This window comes from Ictalurus furcatus, chromosome 25, assembly GCF_023375685.1.
Source record: "Ictalurus furcatus strain D&B chromosome 25, Billie_1.0, whole genome shotgun sequence".
NCBI lineage: Eukaryota > Metazoa > Chordata > Actinopteri > Siluriformes > Ictaluridae > Ictalurus > Ictalurus furcatus.
In genome coordinates this window covers 488,080-513,571 of record NC_071279.1, presented here as the reverse complement: position 1 = coordinate 513,571, position 25,492 = coordinate 488,080, and the positions used below count along the sequence as shown (strand labels likewise).

Here is a 25,492-nt window from a genome sequence, read left to right as displayed (position 1 = left end):
GTATGTAAGCAAGGAAAGCTAAACTTGAGAGCCCCTGAAGGGGAGGGGAGGGAGGAGGGGGGAGGGGAGGTACGGGGGACCTATTTAAAAAAAAAATCCTTGGGAAAACAGGTGCAAAAAATCTGGTGCATTTATGAAAATGAGTCATTTTTATTAAATTTTACAGAAAAAAAAACCGATGTTATTGCGACTGGAGTCCAACACAAATCATCTTCCTTAACCCTTTCTACCAGTACACACGCGTACACACAACAGTGTAAACAAATGAATTATTGGGATCACTGCAGGTCTGTTATAAAGGTGAGTCCGGACTGGGTTGGGTTTCTGTGTGTACACTATCTGTGACTCTGGGTTTATCTGATGGGAAAACGGAGGCGTGAGAGCCCCCTGCTGGTCAAACAATTCACACCTCTACACCTGTGTTAACAGGTACAGACATCAGCACAACTCGAGCTTGCTTTTTTTATTATTCTAAAAAAAAAAAAAAAAGAATAGTAAAACACCGTATACAAGCACCACGATAAAATCCGAACATTTAAACCTACTGTAGTAGGCTAGGTAAAAAAAAAAAAACCCAAAAAACTACAAAACACTTAAAGCGCTGTATGTCTACGTTCATATGAGCCATTCACCACGACTGTGGAGTGTGACGTCGGAAATAAAGTCAACGCTGAACACGGTGGAAACTCCATTCTTTTTGGCTTCTGGTAAGAAGTAGAGCGAGACAGAATCCCACCACAGCGCCGTGAAAGTCCGATCTCCAGGTATCGGACACGTTTGGTTGCAGTTGTTGCTGCTGATTTTAAGCTTAAAGGGGCCATTTTTGCTTCAATAAAATAAACAAACAAGCAAATAAATAAATAAAACTGAATTGGTGTGTTTACTCAGGTCACCTTTGTTTTACGTTATATTTAATTTTAAGTTCTAAAACTATTCCGTACGAGAGATAGAGTTTTTATTAACTGCCATAAACAATAGGAATAAATATAGACAAAGAGCAAGCCAAAAAGTCTAGTAACTCCAGTCCGTTTACTGACGTGTACTGTAAACGTGGGTCTCCAAGGGTTATTGGGTGGATACCCATACCCGTACCCCTGTGGTCTTCTCCGACACCCAGCTGCTTGGGTGAACACTGCCTGGGTTCAAAGCGTTTTCAGTGAGCATGAGGATTCGGTTTGACGCAGAACACACAATAAAACACAATACAGTAACAAACGTTTTCATTTTAATCGGTCAGTCATCAATCTCCTGTCTTACATACCTGTAAATATACTGGTTACATGTTTTAAACCTGTGACTGGAATATGATGTTCATACTGTACTTTTGACACCGTTTGATACTATGCTCGCGCTTCTATCCATTGATTATCATCCAGCGGAAGTCTTCAACACTTCCACAAAGCGTACTTCACCTTGACAGTCACCTGAAGGTCACGTAGCCCTGTGCACCAGGTCATCAGATGTTAGGAGGTATGATCATTCAGATTAATAGATAAGATTCCGCATACGACATATGTACTGAAATATAATCAACAAAACTACTTTCTATGGGCGTATAAACTTTCAGGTCCCAGCATTGCTTCTGCGTCTTCTGAACTGGGGGCTCGATTAAAAGGATCAACGTACAGTTGGTGTTTATCGGCACATCTACACATCGAGAGACCAACTCGAGCAGAATATTAAAAACGTCCAAGTCTTCAGTCATGACCCTTTAAATTCAACTCGTTCTACGCAGCTGCAGCGGCATTGTGGGAGAACGGTGTAGAATCAGGGGTTAGGGTTAACCATGAATGCTTTGACTCAGACCCTGGACATACTGCAGTTTAACAGGTGGTACAGTGTACAGACCAGGCGTGAAGGTTACGGTGGAGTAGCAGTGTAGAGACCCCCGGCGTGACCGCAGACAGACAACATGGCAGGTTTTCAGGGACTGTGCATGTGTACGTGTTTATCTGTTCCTTTTATCTGTAGTCAGAATTCAGTAGGGTGTAACTGGCCTCCTGGATCTTTCCAAACAGCAAGTTAGCCGAGTAAGTGTTGCTTCTTCTATTCTTAATTAATCTATCAAGCATGTTTGTGGTTCATTTCCTGGAGAAGTGTATCCACAGGTTGATAGACCAATTCAAGTAGAGTGCATAACTTTAGTCACGTGAGGTTGTGACGTGGCAGCCGGTAGCTGCTGTTCAATGCCCATACATTCACATTGGAAATCCTTCTTATACAAATCGCAGTATTCATAATAAATGCGGAGACAAAACGGGGTTTAAGGTACAACCCCAATTCTGAAAATGTTGGGACAGTATGGAAAATGGAAAGAAAAAAAAACAAAAAGACTCATTAGAAAATTCAGCTCACTCTGTACTATATCAAAAACACATTATTAACACATTATTTGATATTTTACTTTGTGAATTTAATTTCTTTTTGAAAATATACACTCATTTCAAATGTGATGACTGCAACACACTCCAAAAAAGTTGGGACAGTCGACTGTTTAGCGCTGTGTAACATCAGCTTTTCTTTTAATAACACTTATTAAGCGTTTGGGCGCTGAGTGAAGACACCAGGTGGTTAAGTTTAGCGAGCGGAATTTTCCCCATTCATCCATTATGCATTTCTTCAGCTGTGTAACTCTACAGGGACTTCGTTGCCTTATTTTGCGCTTCATAATGCGCTACACGTTCTCAATGGGAGACGGGTCAGGACTGCAGCAGGCCATGCTCGCACCCGCACTCTCTGCTTACGCAACCATGCGCTTGTAATCCGGGCGGAATGTGGTTTAGCGTTGTCCTGCTCTGGACGGAAGCGTATGTTGCTCCAAAATGTGTACATATCTTTCTGCATTAATGCTGCCCTCACAGATGTGTGAGTTACCCATGCCATGGGCACTGACACGCCCCCATACCATGGGCACTGACACGCCCCCATACCATGGGCACTGACACGCCCACATACCATAGGCACTGACACGCCCCCATACCATAGGCACTGACACGCCCCCATACCATGGGCACTGACACGCCCCCATACCATAGGCACTGACACGCCCCCATACCATGACAGACGCTGGCGTTTGGACCTGACGCCGATAACAGCTTGGATGGTCCTTTTCCTCTTTGGCCCGGAGAACACGACGGCTGTTTTGTACAAAAACTATTTGAAATGTCGACTCGTCGGACCACAAAACACGATTCCACTGTGCCACTGTCCATCTCAGATGAGCCCGAGTCCAGAGAAGTGGGCGGAGCTTCTGGACAGTGTTGATGTACGACTTCTGCTTTGCATAGTAAATGTGGATGCAGCGGCGAATGGTGTCGACTGACAAAGGTTTACCAAAGTATTCCCGAGCCCATGTCAGGATCTCCATTACAGACTCGTGACGGTTTGTAAGACAGTGACGTCTGAGGGAGCGGAGATCACGCGCATTCAGAAGCGGTTTTCAGCCTCGCCCTTTACGTACCGAGATTTGACCGGATTCCTTGAATATTTTAATTATATCGTGCGCTATAGAAGGTGAAACGCCCAAAATCCTACTGATGTGTTTTTGGGGAATGTTCTTCTCAAAGTGTTGGATTATTCACTGACGCATCTGTGGGCAGATCGGTGAGCCTCGACCCGTCCTCGCTATTGAAGGACTCTGTCTTTTTTGGAGGCTCCTTATATACTATGATTATACGATCACCTCACCTGTTTCACATCACCTTCTTATTTCAACTTCACACATCACTACGAGTCCTAATTCGCCCCGTCCCAACTTTTTTTTGGAACGTGCTGCATCCATCAATTATAAATAAGTAAATGATTATTTTCAAAAAAGCTATGCAATACTGTCCCAACTTGTACTGAATTGGGGTTGCAGCACATTCTGGCAGAATGCTGTAGGATCTAAGCTTGAGCCTAACTAAAGTGTCAATCACTCAATTAATGTGCATTAGTTTCAGACATTGTTGACTAGTAAAGATGCTGGAATGTTACAGCAATATGAATTTAGGACTATAATCAAACAAACAAAAAAGACGCTCCAAAGTGTAACGAGGACAACGCACGAAAGCTACATTTGGCTAGCCATGGCTTTTAATATGCTTAGCGACCCTTGTGTGACTTTTCCAGAAGGACGTGACGGATTGTGCACGGTTGTTTGTCTGTCCTTCTCTTGCTCTCCGTCTTGTTCATTCGATGTCTGTTAGCAGCAACGAACAGAGACGCGTCTATAGGAGATCAGGCAAGTGGCTGTACACGGAGTCGAGCAGCGTCTGGCTGGCCTCTTGGCTCTTGACTCCGGCGATCTCAAACAGACGATCCAGCTTGTCCTCGGCCGTAGGTATCTCCTCGATCACGTGCAGCTCGTCTGGGTTAAGGATGTGCAGCATGTCATCGAAAATGGGCTGTAGGTCGCATGGGTCGAGGCGCACCTGCCGCAAAACTGTGTCCTTCTTCTCTGTTGGAAAAAATACAAAGGAAGAGATCAACTGACACTGGCGATTATTACTAACTTTTTATATTATTATTATTATTAAATAAATCTTAAATGTGATTATAGTAAAGTTCCAATATGATTCAGACAGAACTAAAAATGAATAAAATATTTGCAATCTAAAAGATGTACTGCTGAATATGTCTGAAAAAAAGAGCATGTAATAGCACAAAGCATCCACAAGGGGGAAACATAATCAAAGCAAGGTCACTTTTAGGGCAATCCTGCATGTGCTTGTTCCCTACCTGCAAGCTACAGTTATGTGATCCTTTTGCGTGATATGTGGGTCGACTATGTCTGTGTTTTTCCTCCCTATACACCCTTGACAAAATATAAGATCCTTCAGTCTGGTTTTTAGATGTTTTTACTCGTTTCTTATTCTATTGGCAGACTATTTTTTTTGCTTCTTCCGAGAATTAAATGCTTCAGATTAGTGAATACTACATATGTTTGACTATATTCAAGATATGTACACTTGCTAAGATGACTTTTTTTAACTTTTTAATCCTACCTAGGTAGAAAAAGAAAAAATGATACGTAAATTTTTAGGAAGAAAAAAAAAGACTACATCTAGCTCACTAAAAAGGTTTTCATTTCCGGTTTGTTCCTTTTGTGATACCTCTACGTGTAGAACTGAGTGTTTCCCCAAAAGGTTCACGAAAAGGTTTGCAGGTACAACCGCTGTAGAAGACTACATCCCTTAAACATCCAAAAACCCTTCACTACACTTTCATGTAAAATAAATAAATACATAAATACAGAGATAGATAGATAGATAAATAGTGTTTTAATTCTTAAAGTCAAAAAGACCTCTAGATAAGATAAGACAAGTCTGTTGTGATATTTGATGTTTTATGTAATCAACTGCATAGTTTTTGAAATTGATGGATGCAACGTGCTCCAAAAAAGTTGGGACGGGGCGATTTAAGACTCGTAGCGATGTGAGAAGTTGAAATAAGAAGGTGATGTGAAACAGGTCAGGCGATCGTCGAATCATAGAATATAAGGAGCCTCCAGAAAAGGCTGAGTCCTTCAACAGCGAGGACGGGTCGAGGCTCACCGATCTGCCCACAGATGCGTCAGCGAATAATCCAAACAACATTCACATCCAAAGACAAATCGGGGTGTGCAAACACCGGCATCAAATCATATTAAGTTAGCATTAATTTTAGAGATACCAACACGGGATTCAATGAAAGTCTCTGACACACTGTCGTAAATCAACTGTAACGTCCTTAGATGTCTTCAGAGTGACATTCAAAGCTCTTTAGCAGGCTTTATTTAACTCGTCTAGTACACTTACCTTTGGTAATGAAAGAGCCTGTGCGGCTCAGGGCGGAGTCTTTGCTGGAGGTGGAGTCGCAGCGCAGCAGCGGCTCAGACTCGTCAGGGAAGAAGCCTTTGGTGCGGTCCAGTGGAGAGTGCTCCACTACCAATCCCAGTGCATCCAGAGGCTTATGGCTGGGGCTGGCGCCTTGGCTTACATTCACAGACATCGTCAACTGGTTCAGATCAAACTGCAGTGGCACAAACATAGCATTTCATCGTAATAAAGGTGTGTAAATTGTGGAATTTTAACAATGTAGGGGAGGGAGGGCAGGGGGCTTAAAGAAAAAAACAAAAAAACTTCCCACATCGATGGAACAAACGTGCTTCTCACGCTGTTTAGATGTATGCACTGTATTTTAAGGTGGGGGAGTGTATAATAACCTGGTTGCATAAGTGCAATAAGTACAAACCCCTAAACTAATACTTAGTTGAAGCAGCTTTAGATTTTATCCCAGCATTCAATCTTCAGTCTTGACTTGGCAATATTTTGCCATTCTTCCTTGCAAAAGCATTGAACTCTGTCAGATTGCCCTGTTCAGGTCAGCCCACACATTTCTGATTGGGATTCTGGTCTGGACTCATTGAAAGCTGTTTTGGTGAAGCCGTTCCTTCGTTGGTCTGGGGGTTTGCTTTGGGTCGTCGTCATTAGGAAAGGTGAAATTCCTCTTCATCTGAAGTGTTTTAGCAGAAGCCGTGAGGTTTTGCGCCAAAAATCAACTGGTATTTGGAGCTGTTCGTTATTCCCTGCACCCTGATTAAAGCCCCAGTTCTAACTGAAGACAAACACGTCTTATAGTATTAAGACAAAATGCTCAACTTTGGTCTCATCAGACCGGAACACATTGTTCCATGACATTGTTGAATCTGAACATTTTGCACATCTGTGCGTCAGAACAGACGCACGACGAGCAAGTGAAAGAGATTCTGTCCACACTCACAGCCTTGGAATTCACTGCCCACAGGTCACATGGTCTACGCCATTCACGTAGGATAAACGTGAGATTTTTGCCCACAGTACTGGGGGAAAAATAAATTAAAAAACAACTCGTGCTGATACAGTACGTCACTGTCATGCGGTCAACGTGTGCCATCTGCCAAACTGTCTCATTTCCTTCAGTGACTCGTATTTGACAAATCGGTTACCACCAAAACTGATCTCCACTGGACATTACACTGGTCCATTTACTAACTGTCCCATTACTTTTGCTCACCTAAAAACCCAGTGGTCTGCCACAAAGGATGCCGTGTTCTAACTTGTGATTCTGATCTACAGTTCGTCTTTTGATCTCGAAACCAAATGTATTCAGTTTGTACCGAAAACAAAAGAATTGGCCTTGCTGTTCCAGTACTTTCAGACAGATAGACAGACAGACAGACAGACTGATAGATAGACAGATAGATAGATAGATAGATAACGTTTTGGACATCTAGCACAGGAATACAGGGATTATTAAATGGCGCTGAGAGGTGGATATATGAGTTGAATCACTGTACAATGGGAACTTTAAAATGAATCAGGAATTCTTCTCCCCAACAGCTGACCTTGATACAAGGTCAAAAGCACAGAGTAGGTTTATCATGAAGACCGGGAACAGGAAGATGGGGCACACTTTGGCTCAAGCTGTAAAATGAAAAGTTAATGATTGATTCTTTATCCGAACAGAACAGGACACAATATAAAGTAAAGTAGTGTAGCCATGTGGGATGGAGCCAGAACAGTCACAGGATGTTGGTTTACCCTGGGTTTTGTGTGTGGTGGAATAAAGGGGGGGTGGGGTTGAGAAACCAAATATAAGAAACGTTAAACCTATTTCTATACATTTTTACTCATTTCAAGCCGATTCGGCCGATAAAACTGCTAAGTGTGCTAAAACCAAACTATGCTAGCGAAGACTGATAAAGGCTGACAGCATATGGCACATTTAAACACCTTAAACTTTAGAAATGTAGGAATGTTTACCTACAGGTGACACCTTACAGCTGCTATACGCTATGCTAGGAATCGCGCTGTGCTTTGTGTTAGAACTGAAAAGAAAGTGTGAGGTTGCTGTTCTTGTATGTTACTCGTATTACTCGGTAAACACGCGCTGTATTCGAGTTGATCACGTGTACCCATGGGAGGAGCTACACTGGACGTTTCATGTCACCCACCTGAGGGTTGTCTTCCATGACACCGCGGATCTTCTCGACCACATCGATGCGCCGGTGATGATGGAGGGCGTTTATCAGCTTGGCCAGGTTGGCATCACTATCGCAGATGGTCCAGTGCTGCAAGGCGGCGTATGCCCGCTCATGGTCAGCGGTGTAGCCTTTGGAGAAGGCAGCCACTTCCCGCTCGTTAGCATTAGCCAGGGATTGGTACATGTCAATCCACTGGCTGCCAATCTGGGCTGCCACCAATTTTAGAATATCAACACCTGTGAATGAGAGACAGCTTTTTAAAACTGTGTTTATTATTATTATTATTATTATTAAAGTGTCCCACAGGAGTAATCCAACTGGTCATGTTGAAAAGACCCACAGCCAAATTATCAGCAAATGATTACCTCTCAAACTACATTCTTTATTAGTGCTACCTACGCCGAAATATACCGAAGACCACTACAACGAAAGAAGAGGAAACCGTATCCAAGCTCAGGGGCTTTAGTGGCTGTTTTCCTCTGACCTGACACAGTCTACGATACACAGACGAGACGTCTAAACATTCTGTCGACTGATTATTTTTCGTGTCCTGCATACGCCAGTCAACAAGTGCAATCAACAAGCGTCCTTTAAGGCTGATGAGGAGCGTGACTCGTTTATGATGACTCGTTTATGATGTTTAATATAGACCACATGGTGTTTGCAGACTCGTTTCATTTTTATGTCTTCAGGTGGTGAGCAATGCAGCACTAGCTAGCTTGAACGAGGCTGTAAGTTGTTGTTTGTTTGTTTGTTTGTTTGTTTGGGAATTCTAACGAGGCAGCTAAACCAGCTGCAACAGGTCTTAGCTTGGCTGTGAAACAAAGAAACCCTAAACATGAGCTGGGACTTCCCCCTGCATGCTTCATAGAGTCTCTGTTATGGATTTGAAAGACTTTGGCACAACATCACTCTAATAAAACCTACACTCATGTCACCTTATTTTGTTAGCAGAATTGCAGCATCGTCAATATTCTGGTCTTCCCCAAACCCCCCACCGAGATTTTCTACATGCATGCATTTTCAACCACTGCTCTGAATAAGTACTAGTTCTGTGCACTTTTCACGATGAAAGTTGAGTAAGAACGGTTCTGGACTCGGCGGACGAGATGAATGGGATAATTCACAAATAACAACCTCACTCTCGAGTTACTCTAGAGGGCTTCTACCGCTTTTCCTTCCAGAGCGCCCCGACTCTACCACACATGCTGCCTGACTTAAGCTCACCCGTAAACTTTACGATCACCTCGTATAAAAAGTGCTCAGCCAACCAGGCTTCTGAGCAGTGGGCTTTTATAGACAACACCTATGGAGGACGTTGTAATGTAGGGCACACACAGGTGGTTTACTCCCCTTTGATCTGAGATAAAGTGGGCTTTGAGATGCTGTTTAAGGCACCGCCGAGTCTCCAATGAAAGTATTCATTATTTCTAAAGATCACTCTTTTCAGTTTATATGTTACCCACAAAGCCCTCTGTTGCCAACATTTTAACTACTCTAGTAAATATACACCAACGCCTGCAGGCCTTACCAATTAAACACATTGAATGAATTAAGTCACTAACTTATGGGGATGTATTCAGGGCATCAAACTGTTGCGTGAAGTTTTTTTTTCCTTCTCCTCAACCACATGCTCACATGGTCAGAGGAAATTACCCTATCTGGGGTGCACCGTAAATGGTTTGCTTGTTTTAGGAAGTAAAACGCCATAAAATGTCTTTGGAGTTTAGAGACAATGAAATTCAAGTTTAAAAAAGGTACACGGGATGAAAAACATGGCAGTAAAAAGCGCTTCAGAATGTGTTTGTGTTTTGTGAAGGTGTTCGAAGACATTGTTTACGTTAAAGGCGGTCATCATTTGATTTTTAAAATAATATTCTGTATTATACGGTTACAGGTATGACGGTTAGTTCCGGGGGCGCACGGTGGCTTAGTACGTTTGCCTCGCACCTCCAGATTTGGAGGTTCGATTCCCAACTCTGCCCCGTGTGTGCGGAGTTTGCATGTTCTCCCCATGCTTCGGGGGGTTCTTCCAGGTACTCCGGTTTCCTCCCTCAGTCCAAGGACATGCGTTGTAGGCTGATTGGCATCTCTAAATAGTCTGTTGTGTGTGCAATTGTGCCCTGCTGGTTGGTTGGATGGAGTCCACTAGTGTGATTGGTTGAGCTGCACTGGAACATTTCTGTGTGTGTGTGTGTGTGTGTGTGTGTGTATGTGTGTGTGTGTCACTTCGCACCACTCCTTAATTCAAAATGGTTACTACAGTAGAGTTAGTGACATCAACAGAGGACATGGCAAATGGTCTGCACTTATATAGCGCCTTTTAACCTTAGCGGCCCTACAAAGCGCTTTACACTGCGTCTCACCCGTTCACTCACACCCCGATGACAGCATGTGGAGGCACGTGGGCCGCGAATCGGAATAGAACTTCTGACTTTAAATATGAAAGCATCGTCATCATCATGATGCAGATGAAAAGGAAGAAGCGGTGCTAAAGGGAATGTACAACTCAGCGTGAGATAGCTAGCCGATTAGCCGACATGCTATAACGTGAGTGCGGCTTCTTTTCTGCTAGCGGAGCAAAAATAAAACAGAAAATTTGGCCATACTGTGTGCGAAATATCACTTACTCAATATTAATTTCTTGTTTATAGAAACGCTGTGTAAAAGCGATATCACGCAATTGTACTGAATATTGGCGCGGCTGTGATTCACCGTAGCCGTACAGTATATTCAGTGTAACCATTTAACCAGTATAACCAGTAACTTATTCAAACTACTTTTTTTGCCCATGATGCTAGTTTGCCAGCAATTGATGTTTCATATATTTATTTTTCAAGTAAGGTATCACTTACAAGGAAGGTGCCATGGAGATGCTCACTGACATATAGTGGAGCTAAAAAGTCTGCACACCCCTCTTAAAACTGCAGGATTTTTCCACCTTTAACATGGTCTATTCAAGTGGAAAACAAATAGAATAGAATAGAATGTTTTAATGAGGGGGTAAAAAAAAGGAAAAAAATGATTAATAAGCCACAATAATCTGGTTGCACAAGTTTGCACACCCTTTTATAAAGGGACTGTGTTCAGAATGAACCAATCACATGTTCAAAAGTAAATGCACCAGTCATTACATCAATGAAGTAATTCTGATTCACCCCAAATAAAGATCGTGTGTTTCTTTAGCATTCTCTTGACATCTTGGTTTCATCCGACTGCTGAAGGCATGGTCCACAAAGAGCTGGCGAAGCCCTAACCCTAACCCAACCCTAACCTTAACCCAGGGTCTCACTGTTGAAAGGTATTGATCAGGAGGGGGCTTGAAAAGAATTTCCAAAACATTAGATGTACCACGGAACGGTTTAAGTGGTTAATAGCTCTAAACGTCTACTCTTGGTTTGAGCCCTGGGTTTCGCCTGTGAACACTGCATTTGTTCTTAAAAAGGATAAACCAACATGAAGCCCAGAGAGCAGTCTATGGGAGAAAAGCAAACCAGTTTGAAGCTGAGAAAAGACTGAAATCAATCAGAGACGCTGCACAAACATTGGGTATAGCCAATACAACAATGGAACGTCCTGAAAAAGTAAGAAACCGCGGGTGTACTGAGCAACAGACACCGAACGGGTCGGCCAAGGAAAACAACATCTGATGACAGAAACACTGTGAGAACTGTGAAGAAAATCCCAAAAACAACAGTCAGTGACATCACCAACAACCTCCACAGGGCAGGGTGAAGGTCTCACCATCCACCGTTCGAAGACTTCGAGAGCAGAAATATAGAGACCGTACCACAAGATGCAAACCACTCATCAGCAGTAAGAATCAGAAATCCAGACTGGAATTCACAAAGAAATACAGAGATGATCCACAAAAGTTCTGGAACCAAGATGAATCTCTACCAAAGTGATGGAAAGGCCAAAGTGTGGAGAAAGAAAGGATCTGCTCATGATCCAGAACATACAAGCTCATGTGTGGAACATGGTGGAGGTAGCGTCATGGCTTGGGCTTGCATGGCTGCTTCTGGAACATTCTCACTAATCTTTATTGATGATGGAACTCATGATGGGAGCAGCAGAATGAATTCAGAAGTTTACATACAACAAAGAAACAAACAACAACAACAACAACAACTGACAGAGGTGACGGTAAAAGCAACACAATAGAAGAAACCACCAATTGCCAGTGGGTCACCAGCTTGATGCAGTTATCCCCAGCAACCAAATATCAAGTGTTCTTTACTTTCATTTACTTTAAGTCTAGCTGTTTCAATACTTTTGCTCACATAAAAATGGTCTGGTCTGCCAATGTACAAGTAATAGTAGATGTAAATATCCTCCCCATCCTTTCAGAGGGGACTGTATTAGTGAAGGGGTGCGCACACTTATGCAACTTGTCTATTGTACATTTTTATTTGACGTTTTCTATTTGAAATGTCTGCTTGCTTTTCATGTACAGTAATTCAGCATGTGTACAAGACGTAAAGAGGCCTTTAACAGAGAATATGGTGGGAAACCCTGAACCCGGGCACCTCCTGTAACACAACCTCCTTTGTCTCGTCCCACTATGCTTCAGTACTGCAATGATAAACCCACTCACCAAACAGGGAACTGGAATAATCTGGTTTAAACTGCTTGTGGTTGGATCTGGAGTGCACGCACATACACACACACGGCTTAAGCTTACATCAGTCACTGCTCGGTGTTGCAGTGGTCCCACTAGTGTAACCCGGCAGCGTTCCCCCATACACTCACCGTTTACCGGAAAGAAATGACACACAGAGAAACTGAAAACCAACATAAAAACAAGTGAAAGACAAAAGAAAGACGCCAACGGACAAAAACATGTGCAAGAAAGAACAGGAAATACGAGTCATGAGCAGAAAGAGGGAGTGAGTAAGGGGAAAAAAGAAAGAAAAAACAAAAAGTGACTATGTGAGAGGACAAACAGTACAATAAATAGGAGACAGAAGAGAGCGACAGAAGAGAGAGAGAGAGAGAGAGAGAGAGAGAGAGAGAGAGAGTCAATGTGTGGGAATTAATTTCGTAAAAACTACTACAGAGCCAACTTGATATCTCCATCTCCATCTATGTTTGTGTGCTTGTGAAGAAATAGGAGACACACAAGGCAGAGGAGATGATCCGGGTATCTCCTTACCAGCATGCAGAACATGAGAAACCAACAAATAAAAAAAATAACAATAAAAACATTTAATAGAGAGCTGTATGTGATGGGTTGGTCAGTGAGTATAAACCAGTTTCAGAACCAGTGACATTGTTCTGTGACAGTGTATCTTATGTAAAAAGTATTTGCCTCCATCCTAACTGATTCAGATCTTCAAACGAAATACAACATAAGACAAAGGTAACATGAGTAAACACACGATATGGTTATCTAACACCTATCATCCGTGTGAAAAACGAATTGCCCCCTTAAACTTCAAATCTGGTTGTGCCACTTCTGATAACTGGAGATCAGTATTTCACTTACTCCTACGCGTTGTCTTGCTGCATAATCCAGAGTTTCAAATTACTGACATTCTCCTTTAGGATTTTCTGCTAGAGAGCAGAATTCATGTTTCCCTCAATTACTGCAAGTTGCCCAGACCCTGAAGCAGCAGAGCATCCCCACACCATCACACTGCCTCCACCATGCTTGACCGTAGGTATGATGATCTTTTTGTGTAATTCGGTGTTTGGTTTACTCCAGATGTAACGGGACTCCTGTCTTCCAAACTGTTCCACTTTCACCTCATCAGTCCACAGAACATTCTCCCAAAAGGTTTGAGGCTCATCAAGGTGTGTTTTGATGAAATTCAGTCGAGTCTTAATGTTCTTCTGGGTTAGCAGTGGTTTTCACTTCACCACTCTTCCATGGAGCCGTTTTCCCCCAGTGTCTTTCTGATAGTGGAGTCATGAACAGTGGCCTTTATTGATGTAAGAGTGACCTGTAGGTCTTCTGATGTTGTCCTCGGCTCTTTTGGGACTTCCTGGATGAGTCGTCGCTGTGCTCTTGGAGGAATTTCAGAAAGTCGGACATTTCTGGGAAGGTTCACTACTGTGCCGAGTTTTTCCATTTGGAGATAACGGCTCTCACTGTGGTTCTTTGGGGCAAATACATTTTCACACAGGCCCAGTTGGTATTGGAGAACTTTTTTAGCTCAATAAATAACATCATCATTATTTAAAAACTGTATTGTGTGTTTACTCAGACTGCCTTTGTTTTATCTTTTTATCTTTTAGATTTTATTGTAATTTCTGAAACTATTTATTATGAGATATACACAAACACAGAAGAAATCAGGATGGGGGGAAATACTTTTTCACAGCACTGTACATCCGTCAGAGCCAAAAACACCCCTGTGATGATTAAACACACTGTTAGTAACATTTATATTTATATAGTGCTTTTCTAGACACTTAAAGCACTTTTACCTAGCATGGAGGAGGAGGGGTTGGGGGTGCGGATATCTCCTCAACCACCAGTGTGCTGCACCACCTGGATGATGTGACGTCAGCCATAGTGCTCCAGAACTATCTAGAATTATTAATAATCTAGGACAAGCGAAACAGACCTCTCAGCAGGTTCCAAGGTGACATGAGAACATTAGTCAGGATCGTGAAAAGTCATTCAAATGTGGATTTTCTGAATCGGACTCCAAGTAACGTTTAAAAATATTAGCGCACGACCTCCGTATTCCATATTTAGAATATTCCTTTGTGAAATAAATGAACGACAGTAAAGACGGAGTACGTTTCTCTTGCGATCCTATTTGTAAACCATATAGGGTCACGACCTCTAGTTTGGGATCTCCTGATATAATAAATCCTACGTGGCAAATATGATCTTAGTAAATAAATAGATAAATAAATAAATAAATAAAACTAAGAAAATGTGTTGTTTGTGACCCCGATTGGAAACATACTGCATATTCATGAACTACTATTCAGTCTGGAATGATTTTACAGTATGTCCAACTATATTATCGCGTTCTTCACACTCTTCTCAACCTAAGAGCGAGTTCCGACGCTGGAAGTAGACGTGCCTCTTATTTGCAGTCAGAACTTTTCACAAATTCTTTTTCAAAACTAAAAAGAATATACAGTACAATGTAAAAAGGCCTTAATAACTCTATTATTCCTATTTTATATCGAAATGGTGTGTTAGATGTTTATTTTATGACTTGTTCTTTAATAGAATGGAATATATTCACCGACTATAGTGCGAGAGTTATAACACTTGGGATCTCACCCTGGCAGTTGGAGTAGTAGATCCACTTCTCCTTGCTGTTCCCGGCAGGAGAGCTGGGCTTGGTGTGAATGGCTTTCTCCATGATGCTGCTGGGGTCCTGCCTGGGCCCTTTCTTTAGCAGCCGTGAGCTGCGTTTAACACTGCACACCACAATCACCACGAGAAACAGCAACAGGAGCAGCACGATCATCCAGGGCAGGTGCTCGTTGATGTCAAAGTGCTTGTGCATGCTTGGCCGAGGCGAGCCTCTCCTGATGGGTCTGTAGGACAAACCCTGGTTCTTCTTTTCCGATAGAGCTCGCTGATTCGCCGGCAGGAGATTCCATGATGGCACGGGATCCGGTGTGGGAGAATTCAGGACTACTGCTTCATCCGAGGGGCTTGTGGGGGTCAGAATGTCCGACATGACTAGGGTAGTCTGTGGAGTTGTTAATTCTGCAGCTGCTGCTAATGGGTGAGAGACAGAGAAAGAGAGAGAGAGAGAGAGAGAGAGAGAGAACAATCACTGAAACGTAATGACAGGGTCTGTGATCCATGCAGACTCTCAGCAGCGTATAACGAACCAAAAGCTGTGTAGTAATATGGAACAAAATTAAACACAGCTAAGCTTCCACTGATGAGCGGGGTTCCCAGGTCTCGGCGAAATTTCCACCCCAACTACATCTCAAAAACCACACAAAAAGACCTGAAAGTAGCCTAAAAATGTTCAGGCATTTGAAAGCGGAGTCGTGTTTGTCTTCTTTTCTTCGTTTTCACGGAGTCTCTTCTCCACAGATATTCCCAGAAAAAATCACCTCCATGATTTCTGTAACATGGACTGAAGCAGCCTGGAAATGCGAATCCCCTAGAAAACGTGATGATCTTTATGAGGGGGTGTGGGTGGGTGGGTGGGTGGGGGGGGATCTGTCCACATATTCAAATGAGCTGTACTCAAACGCGTCGAAAAAAAGGAAAGCCGCGGAAACTTCCCATGTCCGAGGTAAGACGAGCGCAGTGGAGGTGAAGCGCTAGTCATTTCTACCGGACTTATAAAACGGTACAGGTCTTTACACCGTCCGTGTATGCCATGTCAAGAGCACGGCTTTTCAGAACTCTAGGGTGGGGTCTGTTACGGATTAGAATAACAAAAGCTCCTAAATGATACGGGTCACACGTTCCGTCACCTTTGCTGATGATACACATGCCTCTCGTTCGGCGCTTTAATAAACAAGTGGATATCTGAATGGTTTAAAGGTTCCTGAGAAAAGGAAAGTGTGCTGAGGGATTTGTGGGAACAGATACCGAGGCAGTCGGATATCAGTGCTAGGCGGACTACCGCTGTGCGTTCTTACCTCCGAGTGCAGGGTCGCTGCTGCGTGAGGATGACGAGACCGGGCCTAGCGACGAGGTTCCACACACACTGTCCGTCTTGTCGGTGCCGTCGAGCAACAGCAGCATTCCTAGCGCCTGGCAGTCGGTGTGCGTTCGGCACCTCAGCACACGTGACGGCACGTTAGAGAAGGTGCCACGCGGACATCTGCGGCAGCGCACGTCCTCTAACTTGCTCCCCTGCTTCCGCACACCCCAACCAGGCAGGCACAGAGGGTGGTGGAGGCACTCCACGTGCTCGGCGGAAGTGCCAGGCGGGCACACACACGTGCGGTCCGTAGTAGCTGTGCAAGGAGATTTCTCGACTAAAGGAGCTTGGCAGTGACTTCGGCAGCGGTGGCACTGCTGAACACCGTTCTCACCCCGTGTGAATGTGCCTCCTGGGCACTCGGTGCACTCTCGCACAGTGCTATTGGTACAGTGAGACGACACGTACGTGCCCGCTGGACACTTGTCGCACATAAGCTGGCTACCGGTGGCAGGGTCGATGTGGCGATAGTGACGGGAGGATAGAGAGCCCTCTGTGCCGGAGCTGGAGGTTAAAGCCTGGACCAAGATGTCACCAAGCAGAGTATAGAGAAGCTAAAGAAAGACAAAATATGGACACTATCAGTTGGATTAAATCATCACTAAACAGACACAAGACTGTAGTTCAGCGTTCTTCATCCTGCAAACGCCTACCGTGGACATTACAGGTTAAAACAAATAACAATAAACTTTTTATTTGTGAGAGGCTGAAAACATTCCACGCTGAAAGGCAAAAAAACCGTCATCGCGTCGCTCTTACGTCACGTGATTTATTCAAATCGATCGCTTTTTAAAGTACTAAATGCTGAATTTGTGTCAAAGATGAACTCTTAACAGCAATACAGAGGTTAAAACAGCTGTGTCGCTGGGTGTAGCTGTAGGAAACGGGACTACGGGATGTGTGCAAATCTGTATAATGCTTATATTACTATATATGGCAGGCCACTGACATCTAAAATCTAACAGCTGGAGTTTCATCCAGGTATTGCTGAGACCGGACGTTATTCATGTTACTGTATACGTACGTAAACTCTCCATACCTTAACGTAATACAACACTGTAAATCAATGAAAACATGATGATGATGATTTTCATACTGAGAAAATTCTATGCTCAGAGTATTGCATATATATATAGTGTGGTCTACTGAATGACGCATCACATCTTCAGGCCGGTCGAGAGATAGTGCTGTGTATGTGTTTGCTTTCCTTCAGCTGCAGTGCTGCAAGGCAAAAGTCACTGCCTTACTGTCTCTGCTGGCAGATTCCAGCCACCTTTAGCAGCAGAAACCACAACCAAGTAACAGCTTCTGATAACTGAGATCAGTCTTCCACGTACTTCTAGGACTAGGACTTACTCCTACACTTCGGATCGTTGTCTAATCCAGTCACGCTCGAGTTTCAACTTACAGACTGAAGACCGGACATTCTCCTTTAGGATTTTCTGCTAGAGAGCAGAATTCGTGTTTCCCTCAATTACTGCAAGTTGCCCAGACCCTGAAGCAGCAGAGCATCCCCACACCATCACACTGCCTCCACCATGCTTGACCGTAGGTATGATGATCTTTTTGTGTAATTCGGTGTTTGGTTTATTCCAGATGTAACAGGACCCTGTCTTCCAAACAGTTCCACTTTCACCTCATCAGTCCACAGAACATTCTCCCAAAAGGTTTGAGGATCATCAAGGTGTGTTTTGGTGAAATTCAGACGAGTCTTAATGTTCTTCTGGGTTAGCAGTGGTTTTCACCTCGCCACTCTTCCATGGAGCCGTTTTCCCCCAGTGTCTTTCTGATAGTGGAGTCATGAACAGTGACCTTTATTGATGTAAGAGTGGCCTGTAGGTCCTTTGATGTTGTCCTTGGCTCTTTTGTGACTTCCTGGATGAGTCGTCGCTGTGCTCTTGGAGGAATTTTGGAAGGTCGGACACTTCTGGGAAGGTTCACTACCGTGCTGTGTTTTTCCATTTGGAGATAACGGCTCTCACTGTGGTTCTTTGGAGTCCCAGAACCTTTGAAATAACTTTGTAACCCTTCCCAGACTGATGTACTTCAGTCACCTTCTTCCTCATCATTTCTGGAATCTCTTTCAGCTTTGGCATAGTGTGTTACTGGGTAAGATCTTTTAACCAACTTCATGTTGATTATAAAGTTCTATTTAAGTGTAGATGTGATTGAACAGGGTTTGCAGTAATCAGGTCTGGTTGTGTCTAGTCCAGCTGAACCCCATTATCAATGCAGACTCAGATTTGGGGAATTAGTAACTAATAATTAATAGGTACTAATTAGTAACTATTACCTAAATAGTTCATCAAACTATTTAGTATGAGATACACAAACACAGAAGCACTGTATATATATATATATATATGATTATACTCCGATGTGCTTGTTGTAGTCTAGGTTCGTCCTCTGGTACTGGTACTGGCACTGACAATATGACAATGAAAATGACTTTTACAGCACTGGTATCATTGGAATGTTAAATAAGTGATGATGTGGAGGTGTTAATCCCGGGATTATATGAAGGCCCAGTGGAAGCAGGACATCAGGAATCAGGAGCAGGTTAAACATCACACCTGTTATAGCAGATATAATGTATGTAATATGCTCAGATAAACACAAACACTGCAGCATCACATGCACAAACAAGTGAAACTCCACGTCATTGCTGAGTCTCTCTGCACATCTGGATTTGTTTTTAAACCGGTATAATATGTGATTCAGTGTATTCCAGTAATCCTGCCCTGTGTACAGCTCTGAAAGCAGGTCCCTTTAAATGTTCAGGATGGAAAGAGAAAAGACTCCCGTTACTCACCGTTAGCGTCCAAGTGATGGACATTGTTGTCTTTTGTTTGTTTGTTTGTTTGTTTGTTGTTCTTGTTTTAGCTCCGTAGACTCCAACAGTTCTGAGGAGAATATGGCCAGGTCCAGAGAGAGAGAGAGAGAGAGAGAGACCTTTCCCTAATGAAGGAGGATCACCTCAGGATCAGCACGAGCTCTGCATTATGCACCGCTTCCTGACTAGACAGTTTCTGGCAAGTGCTAGTAACTCCATTCCCCTTTTTATACTGAGTCTGAGGGAGATGGACGAGCTGGGAACCGTCAGAAGCCTTTCGCTTTGCGCTGGTGCTGTAATTCCCATAGCGATGATGGATTTGGGCGACGGGTGCCTCCTTGGCTCGGTCTCGCCCCGGCTCCGTGTTGTTGTGCTGTGCAGTGTCGCAAAGCGGGTGGGCTCTGGAGACACACGTCACCACCGAAACGCAACACGAGCTCTTGGGAAACCGGCGCTTTATTTACAAACGGCTCCTCATCTCACAACAACAGCGCACTACACCGAACCGAACCGAACCGGTCCACACTGCCGTTCAACTGCATTTATACAGCGCTTTAACACTGTCACAAAGCAGCTTTACAGAATATCCGTGTCTGGATAGAGATATCGATTTATCCCTACAATGAGCAAGGAAAAAACTCCCTGAGAGGACATGAGGAAGAAATCTATCCACGAAACAGACTCGAAAGGGAACCCATCCGCAATATTAGGGGTGTAATGATACAGTCCTGGCACCGGCTTCATGATTCGATTCACAATACCAGCTTTGTGATTCGATTCACAATACCAGCTTCACGATTCGATTCACAATACCAGCTTTATGATTCTATTCACAATACCGGTTTCACGATTCGATTCACAATACCGGCTTCATGATTCGATTCACAATACCGGCTTCACGATTCGATTCACAATACCGGCTTCGTGATTCGATTCACAATACCAGCTTCGTGATTCGATTCACAATACCAGCTTTATGATTCTATTCACAATACCGGCTTCACGATTCGATTCACAATACCGGCTTCACGATTCGATTCACAATACCGGCTTCACGATTCGATTCACAATACCGGCTTCACGATTCGATTCACAATACCGGCTTCGTGATTCGATTCACAATACCGGCTTCACGATTCTATTCACAATACCGGCTTCACGATTCTATTCACAATACCGGCTTCACGATTCGAGTCACAATACCGGCTTCACGATTCGATTCACAATACCGGCTTCGTGATTCGATTCACAATACCGGCTTCGTGATTCGATTCACAATACCGGCTTCACGATTCTATTCACAATACCGGCTTCACGATTCGATTCACAATACCGGCTTCGTGATTCGATTCACAATACCGGCTTCACGATTCGATTCACAATACCGGCTTCACGATTCGATTCACAATACCGGCTTCACGATTCGAGTCACAATACCGGCTTCACGATTCGAGTCACAATACAGGTCACAATACCGCTCAGTAACTGGAAATAGAGCTCCAAAGTCGGCTAAAATGCCCATGTTCCGCAGTCTCTTTGTTGGGCACTTTAGATTGCAGCAGTGCGAGGCTGTGTCATTTGAAAGCTACTGAAGAGCTCTTTTTAACTGTTGTAACATAGTTGTGTAATCATATAACGTATAATGCATGTTGGTCCTAGTGTTGTGGAGCTACTGGTCCCAGTGCACACTTATATTTTACACTATATAGTTTAACTCTGTGGGTTGCACAGATTGGGACCTCTAGTGTTCAACCAGTGCAATTGCATTAGATGCATACAGTATAGTAATTATCGTGTAAGGATGCATCGTTACACCACTATGAGAATATAATCATTACTTTCCTACAATGGTATACTATAGTGTCAAGCAGTGCTATAAGTGTGTTGGAAGGATCTTTATGCCACACATAAAACATGCCTATATAATCTTAACTATCACAACATTTTTATACATTATATGGCTAAAAGTATTTAGACACCTGACAAACCGTTATAATTATTACAATCATTATTTATGGAAATGGACACATAAATCCTCTTCACATGTTCAGGGATCCTGTTGATCACAAGTGTTTACACACAAGTGTAGTGCGTGTGAATATGAGACGGATGGAATCTGACAAGGACTATAATTACCATTTTGGTCACCTTCCTTCTCCCAGTTCAACATGAGCTGAACATAATCTCTGTAATATAATGCACCCTTTGCAGTACTTTTAGAGCACACTGCAGAGACAGGGTAAGACACAGTGCCCATGAGGACTAATACGAAACAATAACCCTGTATTGTTGCACAAGAGGGTGGGAACGCATCCCCTGGAGGCCTCCTGCCACCCTGTTGCTTGCCCTGCCCTGGCCACAGTCATGTGACATACCAGAAAGTGCATCTTCTGCTGTGGCTACACACTCCCAACCCAGTCCTAAGTCCACTGTTAATTGAACAAACCTTAGCCAAGCCATTCCCAAAATTACTGGGTTTGAAAAAGTAGTACCCGTCACCACTGTTTTATGCTTTTGGCCCTATGTTCAATGTTATGTGACACAATGCATGTACACATCCACCTGGTGTACACCCCATGGCTTGTTCCCTATGTTCCTTGAGTACCGACCAGCACTCTGTATGTCACGCCCAGATTAGAGGGCCATGGAACTTTCAAGACCTACGTTACGGGGCAGTCTACCTGGAAGTGTCCTGGATCCTTGCAGCCCCAACAGACCTGCCCAGCTCTGGGGACCAGCCTTGGCACTCTGAGGAAGAAAAGGGTGAAGAGAAAGAGACAGTTTAGAAGGAGAGTGGATAAGGATTTTGGCATGGCCAGTACACTAACATGTGCGGCCACAGCATACCGAGGATCTTCTCAGCTCTGGTGATCACCTCCAGACAGTGTGTACACTGTGTGTACTGTGTGTACTGTGTACACTGTGTGTACTGTGTGTACACTTTCTTCCTGGGGACAGGAAGAAAGTGTACTCTGGGTCAATAGATTTCGGAAAGATGGTCCTCCGCCAGCTGGCTCCAACCAGTGTGTTGGTTTGGTGGCACTAGACCCATTCAGAGGTACTGGCCAGAAGTTGGGTGACAAACTGCTCCTGTGCTACCGACATGACCTCTGACTATAAACCAACACCTCTGCGTGAATGTGAATGTCCAGTCCCCTGAATCGTCTGTGGAGCCTACCCAGAGACAAACCGACACGCTTGAGCATGGCTCTTCTGACTGACAGATAATCCAGCTAGCTCTTTCTTGGGCAGCAAGCTTCCAGCTGAACCTCTCTCCAGTGAGAAGAGCCTGGATGCAAAGCCTCAACTCATTTTGGCCAACCGCATGCCGAGACTCTCAAACTCTCAGACATATCCAGGTACGCCTCAACATCATCCTGGGTACCATCCTGGCAAGGGAAAGGGAGCTCACTGGTGGAGGAGTGGAAGAGAGGAGAAAGGCTTCAAGAACCTCTTTATGATGACGTAATCAACAGCTGTTCTGTAGAGAGTCACCTCAAAATGAGCAGAAAAAAAGAATAGTTGTATGTACTTTGCACGTTATTTACAATATCCAGATTTGCATTAAAGACGGAGGGATGGGAGGGATAACATTAATTCAACACCAATATGCTGTTACACATCCATGTTTGGCATTAGACCATCATGGGAGTGAAGGGTGAGCGCTTCGTGGCAGTGATGGGCACCATCTGGTGGGCATGTGCACTAAAGGACCAAAAGGAAGAAACAGGAGAAAGCCCTCACACACAGCACTGCTGAGGGAAATCCTTGTAAATGGGTTAGTGACTCAGTGGAGCACAGACGAGTTCATTCAAGCTGAAATGTGGAATTAATTTAGCTGCTGCCCTGGTGTTTTCTGCCATTTTTAAACTTATATATATATATAAATTTTTTGAATCGACTGGACACAGTTTAATGATAATGATTTGAGGTGTGAAAAGGCTCTATTGGAAAACGGGCTTACTGAGCAGCAGCAGCTGGATGTTAGGGTATGCAATGTACTGTGCATAAGTAAATGTAAAAGCAGTTATTACTGGAAGAGTCATCCATTAAGTAGAGCGAATATACAGAAGCCGGAGTGACATTACATCCTAAATGATTTGTATCATATACCATTGTACTCTAATCATATTACACCCAAGTCCTTTGGATGTATTGTGTTATTGTGGTTCCTGTTTGCACATTCACGATATATTTCTGCATACATGTAGCCTGTGTCTCTTTATTCACGTGACAACAAACCTGAATACCCACAAACCAAACGGACCTATGCTACTCAAAAGAAATAGCGCCCTCTGCTGGAAAACAACTCGCTTGGCCCTTCCTTCTAACAAAGGAATGTCAATTTTAAAGCATGAATATGATGTGATGAGTTTGTTTGTTTGGGTTTTTTTTGTTTGTTTGTTTCTTCCATGACATTGTAGTGCTCTATATATGTTATGAACAAGACATTCCATAATGTGTTCATTCAAACACTCCTCAGAATGAATCCAAACTCATGTGCAACAGTAATAATCACAATCATACATGTTTTACTAATGAAGTGATTCTGATGAACTCCAAGTAAACACCAAGTGACCTACTGTGTGTACAGCAACATTAAAAGAGCTTCAGAAATATCTGGCAAGTTCCTGCATGTGCAACACTACACTCTGCGGTGGGGTGGGGGGGGGGCTAGACGGAACCCTTTCTCAAAAGAAAACAACCGGGGCTTACCTAATTCATGCTGCTAGCCATGTGGCAAAACAGGTTGTGGTCTGATGAGACCTAGAATGTTTTAGGCATCATTCGTGCAAAAACAAGACTGCTTATTCCACATGGTGAAGCACGGTGGTGGCGGCACCCATGCCACGGAGCTGCTTCTCTTCTCTTCAGCTGGGACCGGAGCTCTAGTCGAGATAGAGGAAATCGTGGACGTACACATTACGGCGTATACGGAAACTGCAGGCATCTTCTAGACAGCGGAAGATGAAGAGCAAGTTCACCTTTCGGCAATGATAAGGAGGCCTTCAGAAGAAGAGGATCAGCATTTCGGAATGATCCAGATCTAAATTCTATCGGAAACCTTCAAGATGGTGTGTGCAGGAGATCCCTTTGCAGATCGGATAAGTCTGGAACACATTTCGCGATAGAAGAGTAGAATAAAATAAAACGACCAGAATGAAGAACTTGGTAGACTCTCACCCAAAAATGTGCTTTAACTGACTATTTGTTAAGGGGCGTGTACATTTATCAAAGGATAGATGAGAATATTTATTGCAGGGGTCAAACAGTAGCTGTGTAAGAGCAGTGATTCACTCCGACAGTACAGCTGCTCCAGCCTCCAGGTCCTGTCTTATCTTCAGACGACTCGCGCGTGCCACACATTCAACACGGCCCCCTGTTAGTGGCTCGGTTTTCATTCAACTTCATATTCTGTTCACTGCACCATCAACGCAATCCTCCCATCCTCCAGTACACACAGATTCAACGCAGTGCAAGGAGGAAGTCACTTGAATGACTAAGGTTGATTAAAAAAAAAACAAGAAGAAGAAAGAAGCTGTTTCATCACCGTGCAAGTGAAGCGAGTCGTTCTACAGGAAGAGTGCGAGCGCTGGAATGTATTCAGATTGCAGCGATTTCAGAATACTGTCAACAGCTTGAAAGTCAAATTTTATGCAAAGCAGTTTAGCCACATGTACGTTCAGAGGAGTTCAGAACCTCCCGGCAACAATACTGCCATCTCACCCGCCAGGTTTTACTGATATCCACTGTTTAACGCTTTTTTATTCTGATCACTCTACACCATTCACACCGTTACAAGCACAAAACGCATGAAATAAACCTGTCCCCTCCTTTTCTGTAGAGAGGTTGACTGTTAGTGGTCTCTTCAGCGGAATCAGAAAGTACATCTGTCTGTCTGTCTGTCTGTTTGTCAGTCTGTCTGTCTGTCTATCAGTCTATCTGTCTGTCTGTCTGTCTGTCTGTCTACCAGCCCAGGGGTGTTCTCTGAAACAGCACTCGCAGTCAGTCTGTCTGTCTGTCTGTCTG

The 25,492-nt window shown here is 43.6% G+C and overlaps 1 protein-coding gene across 2 annotated transcripts; it reads right to left on the bottom strand.

Moving 5' to 3' along the window:
- Positions 1-107: 107 nt before the first annotated feature.
- tnfrsf21 (tumor necrosis factor receptor superfamily, member 21) lies at positions 108-20,301 on the bottom strand. Of its 2 annotated transcripts, none has more exons than XM_053614350.1 (6): positions 19,442-20,301; positions 16,565-17,183; positions 15,234-15,680; positions 7,955-8,220; positions 5,778-5,991; positions 108-4,438 (listed from the first exon to the last, which is right to left on the bottom strand). In XM_053614350.1, exons 1-6 carry the CDS (start codon positions 19,463-19,465, stop codon positions 4,209-4,211), a joined length of 1,800 nt encoding a protein of 599 aa, XP_053470325.1. In that variant the 5' UTR covers positions 19,466-20,301; the 3' UTR covers positions 108-4,208. The 2 variants fall into 2 exon arrangements, with proteins under 2 accessions (XP_053470325.1, XP_053470326.1); XM_053614351.1 differs by having other exon boundaries at positions 15,234-15,677.
- Positions 20,302-25,492: the final 5,191 nt, after the last annotated feature.